General features: G+C 40.5%; 2 protein-coding genes across 3 annotated transcripts in view; both read right to left on the reverse strand.

Annotated features, from left to right (window-relative positions):
- ASPM (assembly factor for spindle microtubules) overlaps positions 1 to 10,995 on the reverse strand; it is a gene marked incomplete at its 5' end in the record, with an annotated part of 58,649 nt that extends 47,654 nt beyond the window's left edge. For both annotated transcript variants that reach the window (XM_079698146.1, XM_079698145.1), the window contains 2 exons: positions 7 to 150; positions 10,699 to 10,995. In XM_079698146.1, the coding sequence (XP_079554272.1) occupies positions 7 to 150; positions 10,699 to 10,995 (441 nt within the window). The remainder of the gene's footprint in view (positions 1 to 6; positions 151 to 10,698) is intronic.
- A 10,855-nt stretch (positions 10,996 to 21,850) lies between these two features.
- The window catches only part of ZBTB41 (zinc finger and BTB domain containing 41), a gene marked incomplete at both ends in the record, with an annotated part of 36,952 nt that continues 34,790 nt past the window's right edge, over positions 21,851 to 24,012 (reverse strand). The window contains one exon of the mRNA XM_079728483.1: positions 21,851 to 22,506. Within this exon, the coding sequence (XP_079584609.1) occupies positions 21,851 to 22,506 (656 nt within the window). The remainder of the gene's footprint in view (positions 22,507 to 24,012) is intronic.

Raw genomic sequence — 24,012 nt, forward strand, 5'->3', positions numbered from 1 at the left:
TAGTACCTTTTTCTTTTTCGGTTCTTCTGCATTTCCTAGTAATATAGCTTGGTGTTTCAGAACATCATTTACAAGAAATGTCACGAGCTCTCTTACTCGGCCTCCTTTTAACGGTGTCCAGGTAATAGAAATAACAATTTTTTCTTTAGGCTATAATAAAAAGAATACATTTTAAATGACTATAACAGTAGTGATGTATAATAACCAAAATATATTATATGCAATATATTAGAATACAGTAGACGATTAATAATTGTTACTCACCAACACTCTATACCCTAACAACATTTAGAAATCAAATATATTTTCCTATCCTATCCTATCTCATTTCATTATAAGGAAAAAAAGTTACTAGTAATAACAAGGTTCACAACAAAATAAAATTATAATAATCACTCAGTGGTTTTTAAAAATTTAATCACATATTTCCACTTCTTTAGAATATGTACAGAACTTCTATTTCAAATATAATGACCTTACATTAGAAAGACTTTTTCAAAAAGAAATGTAAAGATGATCAGCTAAATTCCTTGCTCTCCACTTCTCTAAAGTCCTTATTATTATTATTATTATTATTGATATTTGTTAAATACTTACTTCCTGCCAGGCATAGTTTCAGGTATCTAATATAACTAGTCAAATCCTCACATCCCTGGGAAGCAGATACTGTGATGATGCACGTTTTACAGATGAAGTAATCAAGGTCCAGAAAGCTTTAAGTATTTTGCCAAAGTCATACTGCTAGTAATTAGAACCCAGGCAGTCTGAGTCCAGAGTTTAAACCTTAACATCTACACCCTACAGCCTGGCAGGAATTTGCCAAATGCAAAACCCTCACATGACAAAACAAACTGTCTTTGTTGTTTTTCAGGGGGAAAAAAAGACAAGTTTTGTTTGTTTGTATGTATGTATGCATGTATTTAGACAAATTAAAATAGAAGTTTTACTGCAGAAGTTATATTACGGTAATGCCAGAAGGGAGGAGAGATGGTAGACCAACTACCAACATTAGGACCCACGATCACACAACCTGACAGACAAGAAATGGTAGAGCGGAACTGGTATCAGCCTCACAGAGAAGGTCAGACCTTTACAGCTTTTCCCCTGGACAGAAAAAGCAATTCTCCTGTCCTCTTCACAGTACCTGGGCTTCTTAGAACTTATACTCCTAGAGTTTAGTTATATAGGTGCCTGTTTTTATTACCAAGCTTGCCTGCCATATAATAAAAGTCCTTACTTTGATATCTGTCTTTTATTCCCTTCCCTATGCTTGGCCATGGGCCCAGTAGAAGCATACTCCAGTTTCACGATACTGAATGAATATCTTTGGATCTTTCTTGTTGAATTATGCTAAGTCAGTTAAGTGACCAGCTACAGCAAAAACAACAAGAATAAAATCACAAGAAAAACTCTGGTGAAGGCTAGCCTCCCCCTTGTCTGGCCTTGCAGAATTCCTGAGCTTCTCAACAACTTAGTATCAATAATTAGGTGAGTGTCCGAGACTCACTTTCAGAGCTTTGAAGGCCTTAGTAGATGGATAAACTGGAAAAAATCTCAGTCCCAGAGACCACACACACCATCTTCAACCCACTTGCTGTTATCCTTTGTCAGATCAGACTCACACAACTCTAATAAAAGGAAGAGGGATTACAAGCAAAGGTTAGGGTTGGAAGATCCCCCGAATTTAGAGCTTCAATGGGCTTTGTCTCATTTCACTAAATTTCAACTCATCACTTTGTTAAATTAATGTTTAACAGCACATCTGTGGTAGGCTAGATTATTTTGGTTCTAGGCTAGGATGTTTCTGGTTCTGTGATGTGTGCTCCGCATATAGAAATCATTAGGTCAGTGAATGTTCTATCTTTTTCTGTCATATACAGACATACCTTGTTTTATTTTTTTCTTCATAGATATTGCATTTTTTTTTTTTAACAAATTGAAGGTTTGTGGCAACCCCTCATTGAGCAAGTCTATTGGTGCCATTTTCCCACAGCATTTGCTCACTTTGTATCTCTGTGTCACATTTTGGTAATTCTTGCAATATTTCAAACTTTTTCATTATAATATTTGTTCTGGTGCTCTGTGATCTTTGATGTTAGTATTGTAATAGTTTGGGGTCCAGGAACCGAGCCCATAGAAGACAGCAGACTTCACTGAGAAATGCTGTGTGTGTTCTGACTGCTCCACTGACCAGCTGTTCCCCCGTGTCTCTCCCTCTCCCTTGGCCTCCCTGTTCCCTGAGACACAACAACATTGAAATTAGGCCGATTAACAACCCTTCGACGGTCTCTAAGTGTTCAAGCGAAAGAAAGAGTCACATGTTTCTCACTTTAAATCAAAATCTAGAAATGATTAAGCTGAGTGAGGAAGGCACGTTGGAAGCGTTGACAGGAGGAAAGCTAGGCCTCCTGCGTCCAGCTGTGAATGAAAAGAAACGTTCTTAAAGGTGATGGCCTATTTAAGATCAGTTAAAACTCAAAATGGAGCAACTGTTGTTCAGGCATCCAAAATGGAACCTGGTGGCCATCATGGATGTGGTTTTAGACACATTCCTGCATCAGTGAGGACCTGAATTTCCTGAAAGGCATCAGACTCAAGGATACTGAGGTAGGAGGTAGATGGGCCCTTGGGCTGGACACCTGGTGTTTGTCAAGCGGAGGAAAATCCGTTCTCCCTGGACACTCCAAGGACAAAGTTAATGGCAGGAGCTGAGCTCTGCTGGAGTAACGAGATAAGATGACCACTCCTGACTCCTTGGGGGTCAAAAAGGAGGGGGCACCACCCCATAATAGGTGATGCCAAGCCTCTCACAGCCCCTGTGATGGAACCCGTCTTGGAAAAAAGATGCACACGCATGTTGGGGAGGGTCCTAGAACAGGTCATTTGTGGGAAAAGAAGTGAGATAATTGGCCAAAGGTAAACAAAGACCGGGAAGGACTGTCCTATATGAAGGGTTTAAATCGCCTCTTCACTGTGCTCCTCTTCATCAGGAAGGACACCCACACCCTTTCTCCCCAGGTGTGTATTTCTGCCTTGCTTCAGTCTTTTTTTTTTCTTTTTTTTTGCGGTACGCGGGCCTCTCACTGTTGTGGCCTCTCCCGTTGTGGAGCACAGGCTCCGGACACACAGGCTCAGCGGCCATGGCTCACGGGCCCAGCTGCTCTGCGGCATGTGGGATCTTCCCGGACCAGGGCACGAACCCGTATCCTCTGCATCGGCAGGCGGACTCTCAACCACTGTGCCACCAGGGAAGCCCTTGCTTCAGTCTTAAATAAACAAACTGCTTCTCTGTGTGCTCTCCCACTTGTTGTGCTGTGTCTCTAATAATAAGTTTTGTACCTGTTTTTACAGTTTTGGCCTCCTTGAAACATTCTCGCTTTCAAACGGGGTAAGAGCCAGGGCCACTTTGCTTCTAGCCTCTGGCCCCTGGTGGTCTGGCAGCTAGGATTCCTGGTTTTCATCCAGGTTACCCAGGTTCAATTCCTGGGCAGGGGACTAAGATCTCGCTTCAAGCCACGGCTCACTTCTGTCTCTCTGAAATCAATACTACCAGCCGTTCTCAAAACAGTATCTGCTAGAACTGACAGCTGCAACATTATGGTCTCAAGGTTTCCCCTTGCAACTCTGCAACCCTTTTGGACCCCAACCAATCCTGGCTTAACAAGCACCCTTACGTCTTGCCAGCTCCAGTCCTAATCCTTGATGAACAACTTATGTCACCTTCCTGTTTTTTGCCTTAATAAGCTTTCCCCATTTTGTAGTCTGATGGAACACAATTCAAGTACTTTTTGGATCTGTGTCTCCTGGGCTGGAGTCCTAACAAACCCAAATAAACACCTCCTTATTTCAACCAGTTCTTGGAATTCTTGGCTAACAAAGGAAATTAAAAGTGCTACTCCAGTGAACACAAGAATGATAAGAAAGCAAAACAGCCTTATTGCTGACATGGAGAAAGTATTAATGGTCCGGATAGAAGATCAAACCAGCCACAACATTCCCTTAAGCCAAAGCCTCATCCAGGGTTAAGATCCTAACTCTCTGCAATTCTATGAAGGCTGAGAGAATTAAAGAAACTGTAGAAGAGTTTGAAGCTGGCAGAGCTTGGTTCATGAGGTTTAAGCAAAGAAGTCATCTTCACAACATTAAAAGTGCAAGGTGAAGCACTAAGTGCTGATGTAGAAGCTGCAGCAAGTTATCCAGGAGATCTCCTAAGATAATTAATGAAGGTGATTTCACTCAACAACAGGTTTTCAGTGTAGAGGAAACAGCCTTCTATAGGATGAAGATGCAATGTAGGACTTTCATAGCTGGAGAGGAAAAGTCAATGCCTGGCTTCAAAGCTTCAAAGGACAGGCTGACTCTCTCCTTAGGGACTAATGCAACTGGTGACTTCAAGTTGAAGCTAATGCTCGCTTACTATTCTGAAAGTCCTATGGCCCTTAAGAATTATGCTGAATCTACTCTGCCTGTGTTCTGTAAATGGAAAAACTAAATCTGGATGATGGCACATCTCTTTACAACATGGTTTACCAATATTTCAAGCCCACTGTTGAGACACACTGCTCAGAAAAAAAGACTAAATTCCTTTCAAAATATTATTGCTCACTGACAATGCACGTGGTCACCCAAGAGCTCTGAGGTAGCAGTGAGATTAATGTTATTTTCATGCCTGCTAGCACAACATCTATTCTGCAGCCCATAGATCAAGGAGTAATTTCGACTTTCAAATCTTATTAAGAAAAACATTTCATAAGGCTATCGTTGCCATAGATAGTGATTCCTCAGATGCATCTGGGAAAAGTAAACTGAAAACTTTCTGAAAGGGATTCACCATTCTGGATGCCATTAAGGACATTCATGATTCATGAGAAGACGTCAAAATATCAACACTAACAGGAGTCTGGAAGAAGTTGATTCTAATCCTCATGAATAACTTTGAGGGTTTCAGTTACTTCCTTCAAGACTTCAGTGAAGGAAGTAACTTAAGATATGGTAGAAAATAGCAAGAGAATTAGAATTGTAATAGGGAAGAACAAATCTGACTCCATATTAGATCTGTTTCTTTTACTTTAAACTTTGTACTCTATTGCTTTTGCTACAAGTAAAGAATGTTGCCTATAGCCTGAAGTATACAGGATAGCCCATTCTCAAGGCTCTGACCTTTAAAGGTATAACACTTTTCCATTCATATAGAGATTAAAAAGTTGCAGAACAGAGAATAACATTTGACTTGTTGGAGGTTTATAGGAACATCATGACCTGACCTACAGGGACAGCTGCAAGAGCAAAGGATTCTGACACCAAGAAGTTTGCAACAACTAACAATAGACTCTCCTCTTTTAATATAAATGAAGCTTGAATTCTAACTCAGGTAAGATGGTTCTTTGGAATACTAGTCTACCATCTTCTTGATCATCTGGCTTTCCAAATAAAGTCACTACTCCTTGCCCTAACAACTTGTCTCTAGATTTATTGTCCTATTGTGTGGTGGGTAGTACGAGCTTGGACTCGGACAACAGACTTAAAAGTGGTGCTTGCAGATGTGACTGAACTGCTGCAATTTCATGATAAAACTTGAATGGATGAGAAATTCCTTCGTATGGATGAACAAAGAGAGTGGTTTCTAGAGGTAGAATCTACTCCTGGTGAAGATGCTGTGAAGATTACTGAAATGACAACAAATGATTTAGAATATTACATACACTTAGTTGATAAAACAAGGCAGGGTTTGAGAGGATTGACTTCAATTTTGAAAGACGTTCTACTGTGGTTAAAATGCTATCAAACAGCATCATAGGCTACAGAGAAATTGTTCATGAAAGGAAGAGTCAATCAATGCAGCAAACTTCACTGTTGTCTTGTTTGAAGAAATTGCCACGGCGACCCCACCCTTCAGCAGCCACCACCCTGATCAGTCAGCAGCATCAACATCGAGGCAAACCCTCCATGAGCAAAAAGATTACAGTTTGCTGAAGGCTCAGATTGTTAGCATCTTTTAGTAGTAGTCTTTTTAACTTAAGATATGTATATTGTCTTTTTAGACATGATGCTATTGTATAATTACAGTATAGTGTAAACATAACTTTTATATGCACTGGGAAACCAAAACATTCTTGTGACTTGCTTTACTGTGATTTTCACTCTGTTGAAGTGGTCTGAAACTGAACCCACAATATCTCCAAGGTCTGCCTGTACAACTTACTTAATGGGCATATCTATCAAATTTTGTTCTTATTGAGATTCAAATGAAATTATCTGTTTAGGATAAATTCAAGAGTGTGAACTCTTACTACTTGCTTCTCAATTTATATATAGAAAATTTAAAAAGGGGGTGTCCCTTCTAAAGAGTTACTGTTATTTAACAAACAGTTATTGAGTGCCTAATGGCATACATAGTGTCTAACACAGGACAAGCATACATTAAGTATTTAAGTGACAAAATTATTGAATGATGAAAAGTAGACATGGTCTCTGGCCTCATGGACACTATATTCTTCTCAACAAAATCTAAGTGAAAAGATAAATACAAAAATACAAGTCCCCAATTTTGTTATCAATAAAACAAAAAAAAGGTTTGAGAGAGCCATAGTGAAGGGACCTATAATCTCTAACTGGGTGATCAGAGAGTAAAATACTAATTTTTAAGCTAAGACAAAGTATAAGAATGAGCTGGACAGACAGAGCTAAGGGAGGAGCAATTCAGCAGAACGTGCCAGCATGTACACAGCCCTGAAACAAGAAACTGCTTAGTGTAGCCCTAGAAACAGATAGAGGACCAGTGTGGCTTAATGTTAGCGGGAAGGCAAATGACCTGCGATACATGAGGTTGGAGAGAGCAGCAGAGGACTATGGTATATATGTAATCTCTTTAACAGATTTGAACATTATAAACAGCATTACTTAGGTGTACATTTTGTGGCTGCAGAGGTTTTGTTTTGTTTTGTTTGTTTGCTTATTTTCTTTAAGGCATACCAAAATGAAGCGCTAGTCTTTTTATCCTTAACTGAAAGGTTAATCAGCTAACTCACAAGGAGAGCATATTGGGAAGAAGATGCTCAGAGCGCTCATCCCCTTTTCCTTTTCCATGCCCCACCTTCCCATGAGGAAGCCCTTCGTTAATCTGCAACAATCCATAGACTGAGACAGTGAGAGCGAGTCAGTTCTGAAAAATATGTCAAGGGATTTAGAACTGATACATGCTTTTTGGACTGCAGTGATAGCCTAGCTACAAAACTTCACCTTTTATGGAGACAAATACCCTCAGAGGTGTAAAAACTGAGATAAAACATAAAGCATTTTACTTTCTCCCTTTTGTAAATATTTGGTTTCCCCTGCCCCCCAACTCCAACCTTTAAAAAAATTTCTTAGGTAACTCAAACAAATGAGGGAACAGATCTGTTATACTACTTTCTTTTAAATATTACCTTCAGTAATGGCATTCTTGGATATGCATCACTGTTTTTTGAACAGAAGCATTGCCATGTGTCTGAGATAAGAACCTTACTATTTTATCTAGATTCTGAAAGACAGCAGAAAGTCAGAATTACAATAAAAAAAGTGGGCTACATCTCCCTCCTTTGGGAGAAGATTAAAAAATGTTGCCAATCAATAAACAAGATGATCTCTCATAATTCCATCTAGTCCTAAGATTCTGTGGTCTTTGTTTACAAACTTTTTATTAGTGACAAATCAGAAAATGGTAGTTGCAGCCAGTGACAACTGAACCTGCCTTGTTATTAAATGGATCTGGCCCGCCCCCTTGTGGCCATAAGTGCAAGTCTTCCAGTCACATCAAATTAGCATCAAACTCATTGCACAATAGACGGGTGGCTTATTTTCTTGAAGAAGTGCAAGCAGCCTCATGTTAGCCTCTACTCATTTGCAGAGCAAAAGCTCCTATTTCCAGAACTGGCACCAATGAGTCTGTTAAACCATCCAGTTGAGTTGTTCATAACCCTGGTTACAGAGATCACTTGAGGGGTTTGTAAAAAGTAAAAATGCCCCGACCCTCATCTATGTCCTCCCCAGGAGTGATGCTGAAGCGGGGTCCTGGTACCGGTGGTTTTTTTTAAAGCTCACCACTGAGGTAACATGCAGTCAGGATGAAAACACCATGTAGCTTAATCCCATTCAGTAGGATGGCTGGTGATTTTAACTGAATGTCATTATGAAGACTCAGACCCAAATGACAAACCCCCTACATTACAGCAGTCCTATGCAGATTCTAACACACCAGTATTATTGAAGTTTTAAAAAGAATGACTAGGAGATTAAAAGGAACTGAAAATAACATTAAAAAGTTTTCCTTGGATTGACCCCAATAAATCTGCTCTACAAAAATATCCAAATGACAGTCTTCTGGCCCTCACTCATTATTAGGCCTAGATACATTGTATTGTAGACCTATTTTTATACTAATTGTGAATTTCTGTCATTGTTTGGCAAGTATAACACTTTACCTAGTAGTTCGTTAGATGCCATCTGCGTACATAAGACCTTGTTTAACATCGAGTTTTCTGTATTTACCCCCAGAAATTCACATTAGTAAGTGTGGAGTGGTGAGTTGAAATCTCCCTCATTTAACAAGCAATCCAGACTAATCTGATGCGAGTGGTTGAGGCATCTCAGAGAAGTGCTGCTTAGTCATACCGTGACATGCTAATTCACTGAAGGTGTGGGGTGTGTTTTAGTTAAGGGATGTTCTAATATTTATTTTCTACTACAGTGCTTTTCAAAATGTGGTCCCTGGACCAGGAGCAGAGGCATCACCTGGGAACTTCTTAGAAATGCAAGTTCTAGTCTTATTCTACACATATGGAATCAGAAACTCTGAAGGTGGGGACCCAAAAGTATTTTAACCAGCCCTCCAGGTGATTCTGATGCATTCTTAAATTTGAGAACCACTGGTCTCCTCAAAACATCCCAACCTCCTTGATAGCTGTTTGATGTAGCTTCTTCTTTTTCTTAGAATTTTTCCCTCAAACTCCTAACATATGTCTTTAGGGAGGAACCATGTCTCACATCTATAAATCAATATAAGGGAAAGTGCATGGGATTTAAAATTATAAGACCTGGATGGGAATCCCAGCTCTGTCAATTGCTAAGAATAAAACCATGCATCAATAGTTCCACCCTCTGAGCATATTTCCTCATTAAAAATTAGGAAGAGAACATTTATTCAGGACACAGAGTCCAGACTTTTGCTTGAAGCTTTCTCTCATTTGAGCACCACGCACAGCTGCAGTTGGCATTACTTCCAACTAATAGATGAGAAAACAGAGACACAGAAGACTCAGAAGAGTGAACTGAGCTGCCTACCCTGATCCATTGGACACAAACCCTTTGACAGTGCTGACTTATCTACAAATGTGGATAAGGACTCCATTAGTTTGATGTAAGGATTAAATAAGGCAACAGAGTTTAAAAGAATTTGTAAAAGGTAAACATTATGTTTGTATGTATTATCTTAGTGGTTTGGTGGGTGGAGTGGAATCAGCACACCCAGACTTGAAGCTAAGCGAAATCAACAGCTAATAAAAGACAAGTTTTGTTTTAAAGCAGAAACCATAAAACATCATAAACAGATGGTTTAAAATATAAGAACAGTTAACTTTTACAGTATAAAAAGTGTAATTCTAAAAAAACAAAACCCAAAAACTTTAGTTCCACAAAACAAAAAAGAAGAAGTAGAAGCATTATGTAGACAGAAAAAAGTATATATCTTTTCACGAAAAGAAAAGCAAACATTTATAAACTAGAGAGAAGGAGCAGGTTCTTAAGTGTAGCTGAACCACTGCTTAGCACAAGTCAACGGACCTCAGATTAAAGCCTCTTCTCACTGCCTTAGGAAGCGGTTATTTACATAAGGAGTGAGACTCCCTCAGCTAATTTTTTTTTCACCTTTTCAGAGATTCTAATCAATGGAAAGACCACAGAAATCAAAATAAGAAAGTAAATTCTCTAGATTTTGGGGACAGGAATGGGAGCATTACTCTGGCCAATGCAATGAAGAAAAGCTACCCAGGAAATTCTTGAAACAACAGTCATAAAATTAAATTTGAATCACCGTTAAAACTACACTACAGCAAACAAACAAACAAAAAGATTAAAATAATAAAGTGTTCATACTTGTTTAAAACAACACTGAGGAAGTGTTTTTGGTTTTGTTGCTATAGACGTTTGGCCAAAACAAAGCTCACCGGAATATTAGTTACCCTGACTCTGTGGAATCAGTTTCCCTATGGAAACTAAAGTGGATATTTAAGATGACTGATGGAAAGCAATTAAAAAACCCTGCTCTAACCAAAGTACTCCTGGCAGTTTTAAATACAGACAGATGTCTGGATGGATAGATGTATGGATAGAGAGACAGATGAAAGATAAGAATATTGATTTTAAAAGTGCCATCCGTTACTCTAGAACCGCAAGTCTTCCCGAGGCCTGAAGTCTATGAAAAACGCTTCTCTGCAACAGAAAGCTAGGAAAGGGCTTCTAAGGATGCTCCGCGCAGGCGCGTGGACGCGCTGTCACCGCCCCAGTCCCCGCCGACCCGGCTCCTCTGCCCCGGGGACCAGGGCTCACCCAGCGTTAGAGGGAAGGACGTGGCTTTATCTCCAGGCCTCAGGTCCGCTGCTGCTCGTTCCGAGGCCCCTCCCGGAGCGCGGCGGGGAGACCGCGGAGGGCCCACTCCCCTCTTACCTGCAGCACGAAGGCGCTCGGCCAGACGGTGAAGCCGCACTCGGCGGCCGGGCAACGGGACAGCCTCACGGCGGTCGCCTCCTCGTTGGGGTTGTCCAGGGCCAGGGGCAGCGTCCGCGAGGCTCCCAGGCGCACGTCCCCGAAGCAGAGGAAGGGCGACCTGCAGAAGTGGCTGAGGGACAGGACCGGCGGGGAGGCCGCCTCCTCCTCGGTCCGGGGGCCCCGCGGCCCCGGTCGCGGCCTCGGTTCCGGGGGGCTCCGCTCCCAGCAGTCGCGCCCCCGACGCCTGGTCGCCATGGCGGCCTCTGGGCCCAACGGGCTGCTCCGAGCCGCCCCTGCAGCAACGCTCACCGTGTCCTCTCGGGAAGCTGGGGGAACTGGAGCGAATTCGCCCCCTTTCTCGTGCGATCGCCGGGACCCGGCAAACAAGCCAGGCACACAGACTCGCAAATTGGAAACAGGAGCAAACAGCGCAGGTTATTTGCTCTGTTTAAACTTCCCGCCTCCACCAATGGGAGCGCTCTGCCCCGCCCACCTCCCCGCGGGACCAGTCATCGGGCAGCAGCTCCGGCCAATGAGAAGAGGGCGCCTTATTTAAACGTGACGGCGGCGGCGCCTGCCTCTGCGCGCGGAGGCGACAGTGGCGTCAGGGTCTCGGTGGCCCCTGAGGCCCGGGGCTCAGACTCGGAATTCGCCTTTCGGTTTTGTGAACAGGTTGCTTGAAAGAAAGAGAGTCACAGCACTTCCACCGTAAATGCAGCAGTCATTGCCGTGCTGGGACAGTCATTTCCCTCCCCCAGTATACCTGCCCAGGGTCACAACCCTGAGCTCCCCTCAGAGGCTTCCTGGACTCAAATGGGAGAAAATGAGGAAAATTAAATGTATAGTTAGTGTGAACATGCTGATGTCAGTGCCTGACCCCAGCAGGGGCTCAGTAATACTGGGAGCAAAACTAGGTAAACAAACAAAACCTGAGATTCCCAGAAATTCATAAGCAATGGTCTTGACGGGCATTGCCCTTGACAAATAACTTCTCGGTTTTAATTTTAATTGTAGACATCTGATAATAATGGTTACCTCTTACACGTTACTCTTTGCCAGGGACTGTTTTAAGCCCTGCGCATATTTGTCTCAACCTTCACTTTAACCCTGTGAGGGACGTGGCATTATTCGTGCTTCACAGATGAGAGAGGCCGGCCTCCAGCCAGCCAGGAAGTGGCAAAGCCAGGAGCGGGACACAGGCAGCTCGGCTGGTCATGCTCTCACTCCTGCACCTACTACCTCTAAAGACAGGAGGAGACGTTAAAAAATAACGTGTGGATGCGTGCACGCGTGCACGATATATATCAGGAGGAGACTTTAAAAAATAACTGGTGGATCTGTGTACGCGTGCACGAAATATATCAGGAGGAGACTTTAAAAAATAACGTGTGGATGTGTGTACGCGTGCACGAAATATATCAGGAGGAGACTTTAAAAAATAACGTGTGGATGGGTGTACGCGTGCACGAAATATATCAAAAGAAAACTCCCTGGCTGGAAAACCAAAATGAGGAAGGTGGGATCTGAAATTCTATTCACTGACACCCATTTTGACCTGATGTTGGACCCTGTTATCTTAACGATACTTAATCAAAAGTGTTCATGGAGGTTTCTTAAAATCCTAATTTAGAATTGATGCACAGTGAGGCCACTGCTCCATAATTTTTTAGCAAATGTTAATGTGAACGACAATAACTTCATATACACTTAATTTATATTTATTATTTCATACTGTGAATGTTGTTCATCAAATTAACATTACAAATATAAGCCCTTAAGCTTAAGTCACTGAAATGTTTGTTTCAAGCCTTTTTAACATCATAGGAACACATCTTATCTATGCTCTCCTCTCACAGTTTCTCTTCATAAAGCAATGCTGTTGACGCACAATTTTAGAAAATCCAGAATGAACTGTATGGATTATTTGTTATTTGCCCTCCACCCTTTTCCAGCCTGCTCTATGCTGTGGGATGCTGGCCTGTGTTCTGTATTTGCTACATCCATAGGTTTTTTACTCTGTAGCTTCTGTTCTACTCAAAAAGGGAGGTAAGGGTACTTCCCCCACTCCTGCCCCCCTTGGGCTGGCTCCATCTCAACATTAAAATCACAAGTAGCTGGAGAGGTGCCCTCTCCTCATGGGTCTCTGGGGATCTGGGTGTGGGGATACCATGGTGTCACTAGTCCCAGGATACGGCACTATGGCTTGTTTCCCTGCATCCCTGTCACATCTTTGCAAATGGTCCCTTTATTAAACTTCCTTGAATTCCACTAAATTGGAGAGGGCCAACTATTTCCTTAGTGTCCCTGGCTGATGCAATAGTGGCCTTAGGAAATTGCCTCTTAAGATAGAATTCTGAATTGAGTTGCTCGTATTTGAGGAGCACAGGGATAAACTCCTGCTAGTGAGAAACATCATGATAATCCAAGGGATGCGGTAGCATCCTGAGTCCTCAAAGTATCTATCTGTGGTGGCAGCATGAGATGAAGTGTATACAAAGGGCAATTTATTCAAAGATCAGGTGGCCGGGGCACACAGTGGCTATGCCAACACTTTATAAATGATTATAAAGCTTAGAGTGTCACCTGATGTCGCCTGACCACCCTGGAGAGCTTACATAGGGAAAAAGAAAATGAAACTGTGAACATCCAAGGGTACCATTAAGAACATATCCTGAGAACAAGAATGTGTGGACGGAAGGCCTGAAGAAGCCCCTCACTTCCAGTGGTCTCAGGGAACACATGGCCGAGGACTAATCCCGAGCCTGCCACACTAAATGTGGCAGCATTGATGAAATACTCGACCCTACCAGCCCTCCTAGCTAAGGGGAGGGAGGGGGTCCCTGGGAAGGAGTATGGTATTTGGGCAAAATTTTAAAGGCTGAGAGCTTGTAATTCTCCCTATTCCCACAAACCTCCCTCACCAGCAGAGGCAGCCCCTCCACCGGTCTGTTATATTGGTGACATTTGCTAATTAAATCTGATGAGCAAGAAACAGCTGTCAGGAGCTGGGAGGGTCTGAGACTTACTCCGCTGAAGCTTTACTGGAACACAGAGACACCCATTCCTTTACATGTTATCTATGACGCTTTCACACTACAAAGGCGGAGTCGAATAGTTCCAGCAGAAATCATATTGCCTGCAAAGTCTGTACTACTTAGTATCTGGCCCTTTACAAAGAAGTTTGCCGACCGGGGATCTAATCCAAGGAACCAAACAACTGGATGTGACAAGCAACATTCCATTATCAAGTCAAAGTGGTGAACACCAGCCCAGGGCTGAGCAGGCCCCAAGTTCACAAGCTGCACAGACGACTCAGGTCCTGTAATATCTCCTCCTCCTACACTGCCTCTCTCAGTCTATACCTTGGGGAAATTGGGGATTTCCTTGACCATTTCATAAAGGAAGAAAAAGCCTGGCTTATGGATGGATGTGTATGGTAGGCCAGATGTGAGCAGAGCTACGCTATAGCCTCCCCTCAGGGTAGATGAGAACACTCAGTGAGCAGAATTTTGGATGGTGCATCTAGTCCACTTCAAAAGGGAGAAGACATATCTCTGCTCTCTGCTGACTCAAGGGCACAGTCAACAGGTTGGGCAGCGGGTCAAGGGTTTGGAAAAAGCAAAATGAAAACTTGGTGACAAGTAAGTCTGGGGAAGAGAGGTATGTAAAAGGGCGTCTCAAGATAGGGATGGGGGGCTTCCCTGGTGGCACAATGGTTAGGAATCTGCCTGACAATGCAGGAGACATGGGTTTGAGCCCTAGTCGGAGAAGATGCCATATGCTGCGGAGCAACTAAGTCCGTGCACCACAACTGTTGAGCCTGTGCTCTGCAGCCCGTGAGCCACAACTACTGAGCCCAAGTGCCACAACTACTGAAGCCTGCGCACCTAGAGCCCATGCTCCACAACAAGCCACCTCAATGAGAAGCCCACGCACCGCAACAAAGAGCAACCCCCGCTCGCCACAACCAGAGAAAGCCCATGCACAGCAACAAAGACCCAACGCAGCCAAAAATAAATTAATTAAAAAGAAAAATAGGGACAGGAAGTTAAGAAATTTGTGTCCCTAGTAACTGACATCAGAGAATATCCAAGGCAAAGGAAGAGCTCAAAAATCAGGCAAACAAGACAACCTGTCCTGCTTAGATGTCAGAACCTCTTTCCTCAGAGACTCCATTCTTACTTGGTGAACCCATGTATACACTGGCCATGGCCACAGATATGGGGGCTATGAAAGAGCTTAAACAGTCTCCCTCTTTCCAAGGCTGATCGGATGTCCCACCGCTGAGAGCCTGACCTGTGAACAGAGGCCAAGCAGAACCCCCAGTGTGACTCCACTCCCCAGGGACCAACCAGTTACCTGTGGCATGTGGGTTACATTAAACTCTTTCTATCACAGAAGAGGTGGTATTTTCCTCTCTGGAGTAGATGCATTTTCTGAGTATAGATTGCTGTACCTGCCCCCACTATCCATGCACGGACATACAGAATGCTTTCTCTAGAACCGATGAATCTGTGGAGGTTTTCAAAGTGTGTCTAAAGATTCTTGATCACTACTCCCTTCAAGAGGGGAATCTAAATTTGTGTCCGTTGAGTGGTGTGGACTTAGGGACTTGCAGTGGCAGATGTGATGTGCTATCACTTCCTAGATTAGGTTATAAAAGACTGCAACTTAAATCCTGCCTGTGCTCTTTCATTTTTTTCTTGGGGGCAGCCAGCTGTGTATCTATCACCAGACAGCCCTGTAGAAAGAGGCTGTGTGGGGAGGAACTATGGCCAGAAGTGGGCTTGGAGGTGAAGCCTGCTCCAGGATGGCCTCCAGAGACTGCAGGTCCCATGAAGTTTGACTTCAACCTCTGGCCCTGAGCCAGAGCCACCTAGCTCAGCCAGTCGGTTCCTGACCCACAGGACCTGTGAGATAATGTCTGTTGTTTCAAACCACTACATTTGGTCTAATGTGTTACACAGCAATAGAGAATTAGGTGTCCCACACAACACCGCCTCCAGTGGGAAGGCATGGAATTCACTAGTCTTCTACCAGCTGCCTGCGGAGGCTCAGTTATGTGCCAGATGCGGATGACAGCTGGCCAGGTCGGGTGTGTCCTGTCACTCAGCTCGTGCCTTAGACCAGCAGTGGTCCCTCCCGTGGCCAGAGTGTACAGTTCTGGGAATGAGGGGTAGTGGCGAGAGTGACCCCTCTCATTGTCACAGGGAACAGCCCATTCATGGGATTTTCTACACTTCAGACTCCTTGGGGAAAACAGCACATGATTACTTCAAGCATAATGGTCTACTATTAATATTTAAACTTATATTAATTAGCCACTTAAAACCATTAAATAATGATTTATACATTTAACATATAAAATATTTCAAAATGATATCTAGCTTATGAAAAATAAAGAAAATTTTAATAACTGTGCCCCAAGACACTGGTTTTCTATGTGTTCATGATCTTTTTATTCAATTTTTCAGGAGGCAGGCAGAGCACAGCATTGTCATGCTGTGAAAATGTGTTCAATAAAACCTAGATATGCTTTATTAGGACCAAAGAACTTTATTTTAAATATCAAAACAACACAAAGAACTAGTTCAATATACAGTACACTTCCTAGTCTTCACAGAGAACTGAATTTTTCTATAAAGACATTGGTACTCAGGATACACGAGACAGTCAAAATATCTATAAAACTCACAAGATACTTTACACACAGTTGACAAAATAATGAATCTTGATATTTTAGATGTTTCTTTGCAATTGTCTTTAAAAGAGTTCTAATGATTAAAAAGAAAACTTAGGATTGGAGACTGAAAACTAAGTTCAAAGGCGTTTCCACTTTAGTGTACATCATAAATCCCGTTATCAGAACACTTCCTACACAACACGGAGCAGCCAAATGCCCACCTCTGTGCTCATTTTTTGGCAGCCGCACTCATCAGTTGTAATACAGTTTCGTCCACAGGGATAAGAAAAGTCCGATTGTTACAAGGAATAAAAATTTTGTAATTACAAAGCAGGAATACCAAGCAACAAAGCAAAATAACAATGAGAAGTGGGCATGCTCTTCTTTCAAGAAATGTTTTAAAATCTCCAGCCGTAATGCAAGCACCTAAATTACTTCTTTACCTAAGAATTTGGAAAAAAGCAGAACAAAAGACGTATATCCATCTTTGTATAACCTCTAGTCTCTGAATATAATTCTTATTTTCTCTCTATATAAATGGCTTCAGAGGCTAAATTTAAATTGGGGATTTTTCAACACAGACTCAAGATCAATGCACAGCAAGTTGAAAGGTGAAGAGTAAACACAGTACAGACGCTCTCTCTACCTGACCTTTCCCTCATCCTCCACATGACCTAATGCTGTAACTTCTACCTTATTAAGGCCACTTCCAAAGACGAAGCGCAGAAAACATGCAACTATTGCAGGAAAAAAGTACCTTGAAGTAGAAATAATTTTAGAGGAAATAAGGGAACGATCTCCCCTGCCTAAACCACTATAGACTTTACTGAGAGGAATGTGCAAAAGAAAGGGGGGGACCTAAAAAGAATTGTCTATGGTTCCTAGAAATTATCAAAAAATTATTCTCACATTATCCATTATTCAATCTAATAGTAACATTTACCGTAACACTATTAAAAGTTTTAGAAATGCTACGTTTCTTATTAAAAAATACATTTCGAGGCATTTTAAATTTGGCACTGAATCTTAGAATAGTCCAACATGACTTTAAAAGTCCTAATTTTTCCTGAGTTCATCAACTCAATTTGTTTGTTGGTTGGGATGTTGCTGCTTTTTATGAGACCCATCTCAAACCATCACCTCTGGCTCAGTTTTAGGCAAACTGAAAAAAGAAGCGGTTCAGTGTAGAGCTGGGTGGTTTGGTAATTGATTATTAACAAGAAAAGGTAGGGGATGGGAGGAGGAGAGGCAGACACTGCTTTTTACTTTGTCAGATTCCTCTAATGAGCATCTAGAGACAGGCCCAGGAGTGGCTTCACAGTAACTAGAAAGGCCACAGTAGTAGAGATTAAAAAAAAAAAAAAAAAAAAAATCACACTATACTTGGTGCCAATTTTCCTACAAAAACATAAAGCAACCTAAAAAAAACTGTTGCCTGACCAGCAGGCAACACACACATAAGACCCATAACAACAACAAAACCACAATCATTTATTAACCAAAACAATCTAGCCAGCAGAGTCAACTCCAAGCAAGTATAGCGCACTGAAAAGGCACAAAGCATTCAATGCAGAGAAGACTGGGCATATATAAAAGGACACTGTCAAAGAGCTGATGCTCCACGTCTGACTTTCCACCAATGATACAGCACAGTGACCTGCTAGGAAGAGAACGCAAACTTACACACACACCAGTTAATGGTGTTTTTAATTCGTTTGCAATTATAGAGTGAAAAGCAATGAATGATATTTAAATACTTGTTAGCCCTTAACTAATAGCTTATAGTCACTCCTCAAGATGTTTTGACAATTTTAAGGTTGACAGAAATTTATTTATGTACCTACTTCATGATCTACCATCACTTTAAAGAAAGTCACTTAATAAAGCACCAGTTTAAAACCCTAGTTTTGCTACTCCTCTTCAACAGATGACTAAGTTACTTACTTAAAAATATGCAAAGATCACTGCCTTCACAGTTGTTGGTGAAATCTTGCTGGCACAAAGAACAAACCCTAATCTTAAATAGCATTTTAGGCTGCAAAAAATAGGTGGGGTTTCTTACAAAAAACTCTTCAGCTTGTCTTAAAAAAAATTATAAGGCAAAATTAATTAATAGTGTAGTATAAAAAGTAAGCTTATTTTTAGCATTTAATAGTGTCCACTTAAAAGATAACATTCAATTAATTAAACTGAGGAAAACTGAGTGTTTTTATTTGTAACTGGTTTGTCAGTATGACTATTCCCAGAGTATTTTCTTCTGTTCTCATTTTTATACATATAAACACAAACATTTAATCTTAGTATTCAAACGATTTTTTTAAAAAATCCATAATCCTAGGACTTCAACTGTGCTTCTTTGGACGAATATTTATTCAAACAACAAAGAATTTAAATCCTTTTAAACTATTTTAATACCTACTAAAAATCTTTGGTGCATTTAAGTAAAAATGGATTAGGTTAACAAATTTCTACATTTGATAAATTATTCAATTTACATAATAAGTGCTAACTGCTATCAACTACAAAATTAATTTAAAACAATAAATTATGCTCATAAAATAAAAAAATTCTGCATGAGGCTAAACTTAGTTGCAAGATTCAAAATTTTAAGTATAAAATTTACAGAATTAATGGGTTTTAGAGTTAATGGAGCATTTGTTCAAAATGCTCCAAATCACAATGTGACAAAAGGTTAACTGAAAAGAGCAGGCCTCATTTCATACTTTTTGTGCCAACTTCAAAAACGTATATACATTCAGTTTGCTCAAATCCATGAGGTTTTCACAACTGTAAAATTTCATATATTCTAATTTGGAAATTAGAGGCAGCAGATTTGTTTGTCTGTTCACCCGCTGAGGTTATTTCTTCATAAGAATTATACTACCTACCTTCCAGACTGTTTTCAAGATTACATGAGAAAACGCAGTGCCCGGCACCTTGTAAGCATTCATTAATGCTCCATTTCTTTCCCTATTAGTAGCTCTGCAACTTATTAATGATGTAGGCTTAACCTCAGATTCTTTAGCTCTAACATGGGAATACAGTATGTCATTTCTATTTCAGAGCTGGTTATGAGGTTTAAATGAGATAACTGTGAAAGCATTGTATAAAACAGTAAACTACTATTCAAGTTTGTTATCTACAATAATAACTAAATATAATTATGTTTCACTTTATGTAAGAGATGTATTCCAGAAAAGTTCTATACTGTAAACCAATTCCTACAATCAAATCATATATTTAAAGCATTAGGAGATTATTATTAAAAGAACCCTAAAGTCAATACCTTCAAAAAGCAAGGTATTCTTTTGAATGTGAAAATGCAACACTGCAACACCCTCTTTTTCTGCTACCAAACATATAATATACCACACACATATACATATATACCATTTGCCTTTCTATAAGTCCAAACTTTTCTACATTGGTTTATATGCAAGGCAGGGTACATTTTTAGATATGATTTCTTTTCATCATACCAAGTTTTTTAGTTAAGTCTTGTAGGTCTTTATGATAAAAATCATAAAGATATGTATTTTTTAAAGTCATTTTGAAAGACAGAATAATAGTACCTCATATAGTCAAGTTCTATCATGTAAGTACTCCAGACATAACATTTCCACACAAAAGTGAGAATGCTTTATAAAGAATTAATACATAACTAGTATCTACCGGTCCTAGGATAATTATAACCAAACTTTGATAAGTGAGGCAAAACCCAGGTTGGTTTTATTACTTATATGAGCTACTATGGTTACCTGCCCTAATTCTCAACTTTTTTTTTCTTTTGTTTTATTTCCATTAGTGTGGTGACTATTCCTGTAAAGTACCTTCATTTCTTAAGTGCTTCAGCAAACAAGTTTCCACATTATTAAGTGGTTAAATTTTACTCACTAAAACTTCATTATTTTATTTGTGAATTTTTTCACAAGGGCTGGGCCAGACTTTACACAAAAAAAGTGCTTAAAGCAATTAGGAGTGTAAACAAAACTGAAATAGAAAACTCTTAAAATTGCTATTTTCCAGTAGTTTACATACAAATGACATGCTAATAATAAATCAACCCTGCCTATTCTCTAACCCTTTAAGCAGCTCTACTAGGAAACATCCTAGTTTAAGTTTAAACTGACTTGAAAATATGGAAAGTGCACATCTTTAAAGGTATTTTACAATTCTGACTGACTTTTTCCTCATTTAAGTTTAATCAGTGAGGTTTTGCTCTAACTGCTATTTACTTTTACCAAGTCCTCAACTTTTGTCTCATACAAAAATAAAAATCAAGGATAATTACAGACATTAGGCTTATGTGTAAAGCAAAAATAAAGATCTAGATTACATGTAAATCTGTATACAAATAATGGTTCCCTTTAATTAAAAAACATTAAGTTCAATTAGACACAAATTTTATGTTTGTTTGGCACCTTTTCTAACAATCATATATGAAATCTGTAGGTTCTATTTCCCAGAGTTTCAGTTAGCAAAGGTAAATGAGACCAAAAGTAGCTTGTTAATTAAATTTTCACTAATTAGTAATAAATGCCCTTCCCATAGTAAGATGAAGATATATGTTGTGATATATTAGTGTTTCTGAAGTAAATGGCAAAATACAAAAGGTGAACTTACCTTGAAAAATATCTAGTTAAAACTGTCATATTTTGCTTTTAACACATTTTCAACTTGTGTAATTTAATGCCTAGACCTGTATTTGCATTTCTTATTCATAATAATTGAAGCACAGGCAAAAACCAATCATTTGGGTAATTATTTCAATTCTACATTTCCTTTAATGAGCTAATCCTGCATTAGTTAGCTTTCTGGCTTTGAGTTTGTCAAAAGACCAAAGCATAGTGATAAACTGAAATTATGGCCAGATGAAAAAAGAACACAGAACTATCCAAGACTTTCTTATAAATTCAAATTCCTGTTTTCAGTTTTTAAAAATCTGGAAGAAATAGTAATGAAACTTAAGTTAGGATAAGGAACAGTTGCAATTATCAGTTCTATATACTCTTGTATTCTTTCTTAAAAGCTACATCATCCTTAACACTTGTTCGGAAGATGGGGAAGGGAGAAACGAGGAATGAGACTAAAGAAGAATAAAAATTTCCACTGATGACTGAAAACAAATACCCTCATAATGTTAACAGCTAATAGTTTTGAAAAGCTAGAGAAACCATTAAAAATTAGCACTAATCTTTAAAAAAATCACAAAAATGTCCATTTCAAATATTATACCTCAAAATATGTCCAAATATTCACATGTTCAGTAAACAGAGATACATATTTTTCTTGATTTGAAATGATTCTGAGGACTTGAGAAACTAGAGAAAATGAAAAAATAGCAGCCCCACTAAGTTAAAAGCTGTCAGCTCTAGGCTACCATTAACGCCTAACCACAGAAAAAGTCTGTGGAATGTTTAGATTTACTCATGAATGGTGCTCACTATTAGAAATATTTTGTACAGCAGTGGCATTATCAAGGCCCAATAACGTTCCAAGGTAAGACTGTTCTCTAGGATCTAGAATCTGTTCAGGTCGGACTGGATGAACTATATTTGCAGGCTGAGGAGTGAGAGTGTATTTCTCCAGAAAAGCTAAGTCAGCTGCTCGTGGGTAATCAGTGGATGGCGGCTGTGGCGACAAGATCTCGTGAGAAGGTGGAGGAAGAGTAGTGGTGTGACGCACCAGGTCACTCTGAGTGTCAGGCATTTGGACTGGAACCAGCGTTACGGGGACACACACTTCAGCAGACACACTCTGCAACATAGTCTTGGCTTCCGACGGGTAAACTTTGGGCTGGTCCATATATTGTTTTGTTTCTGTTTGAAAGATTTTATCATCGGATGAGTACTCTACTGGCAAGGATACAAGCTTCTCCTCAGAAGCACTGAGTGGGTCGTCAGGTGACTTTATGCCATGAACGTGGTCAATGTGGTATTTCAGCTTGTCTTTCCTCTTAAATGTTGCATTACAGTGCTGACAGTTGAAAGGCCGGGCATCAGAATGAATGACCAAGTGTTTTGTTAAAGTTTTCTTAATTCTAAAAGATTGATTGCAAATTTGACACTTGTATGGTTTTTCACCTGTATGAACACAAATGAAATTAACTGTAAAACGCAGTCACTTGGTAAGACAATGATTTTAATTAAGTAGCAAATTTTCCATGGGAATACTTACAAGAACTTAATAAAAGCAGTAATATATGCTATCACAAAGTGGAGACAGTATAGTAACTGGTAAAGAGAATGAGCTCAAACATCCAAAAGATCTTAGTTTGAATTCTAGCTACACCATTTACCAGGCAAACCTGGAGCAAGCTCCCCAACTTCTAAGCATAGTTTCCTCGCCTGTTATATGGAATAATAACAGTATCTACCTCACAGACTTGGTGAAAGGACTGAATGAGAAAATGAAGTAATAGTGCTCAGCACTACACTGGCACGTGGTAAGTACTTGATAAACCTAGGCTGTTGTCATTATTGCTTGCTTGCTGTTATTCCCACTATAGCCCCTAAAAGAGTTGTAAACTAGAGCATTTGATTTCCTCCCACCCAAGAAGGATAAAAGCTAAAACAGCAACTCGAGAAGTAGTAACACCAATGTCTAGCCTGATGTTAGAATAAGGAGAGTTGATGAGGATCAAGAATAAGGAAGCTTGGCCAGTTTTCAATTCTTCCTGAGTCAGGTTCTCACATGGCAGTTTTTGGTTTTGGTTTTTTTCACATGAAACATAAATTCCTACAGTAGCCAGGGTGGTTGGCTAATCCCCGAAAGGTATGATTTTTTTTTTTTTTTTTTTTTTTTTGCGGTACGTGGGCCTCTCACTGTTGTGGCCTCTCCCGTTGTGGAGCACAATCTCCAGATGCGCAGGCTCAGTGGCCATGGCTCACGGGCCCAGCCGCTCCGCGGCATGTGGGATCTTCCCGGACCGGGGCATGAACCCGTGTCCCCTGCATTGGCAGGCGGACTCTCAACCACTGCGCCACCAGGGAAGCCCGGAAGGTATGATTTTGTTACCTTACATGGTGAAAGGGTCTCTGCAGATATGATTAAGGTTAAAGACCTGAAGTGGGGAGATTAACCAGGTAGGCCCAATCTAATCACGTGGGTTTTTAAAAGCGGTGATAACTGAAGATGAAAAGGTCAGAGAGCTGTGACAAGAGGACTCAATCCCGAACTGCTGGTTCTGAAAATGGAAGAAGGAGGCTAGGACCCACGGAATGTGGCAGCCTCTGGAAGCTGAGAAAACTCTCAGCTTACAACCAGTTAAAAAACTAGAACCTGGGCCCTGGTCCTGCAACTCAAAGAATCGATTCTACCAATAACCCAAATGAGCAGTTAACAGATACTCCTTTAGAGCCTCCAGAAAGAAATGGAGCCCTACCAACACCGAGGTTTTAGCTTGGGTCACACTTCTCACCTACAGATTTGTTACATCATAAAGTTGTATTGTAAGCCATTCGCAAGAGAGAGGTACATAAGACAAAGTGAGCAGTCTAACATACATATAATTGGAGTCCCAGAAAGAAAATAGAGTATAGGTCAAAAACAGTATTTGAAAGAAAAATTGACTGAGAATCTTCCTAAAT

This window comes from Hyperoodon ampullatus, assembly GCF_949752795.1.
Source record: "Hyperoodon ampullatus genome assembly, chromosome: 2".
NCBI lineage: Eukaryota > Metazoa > Chordata > Mammalia > Artiodactyla > Ziphiidae > Hyperoodon > Hyperoodon ampullatus.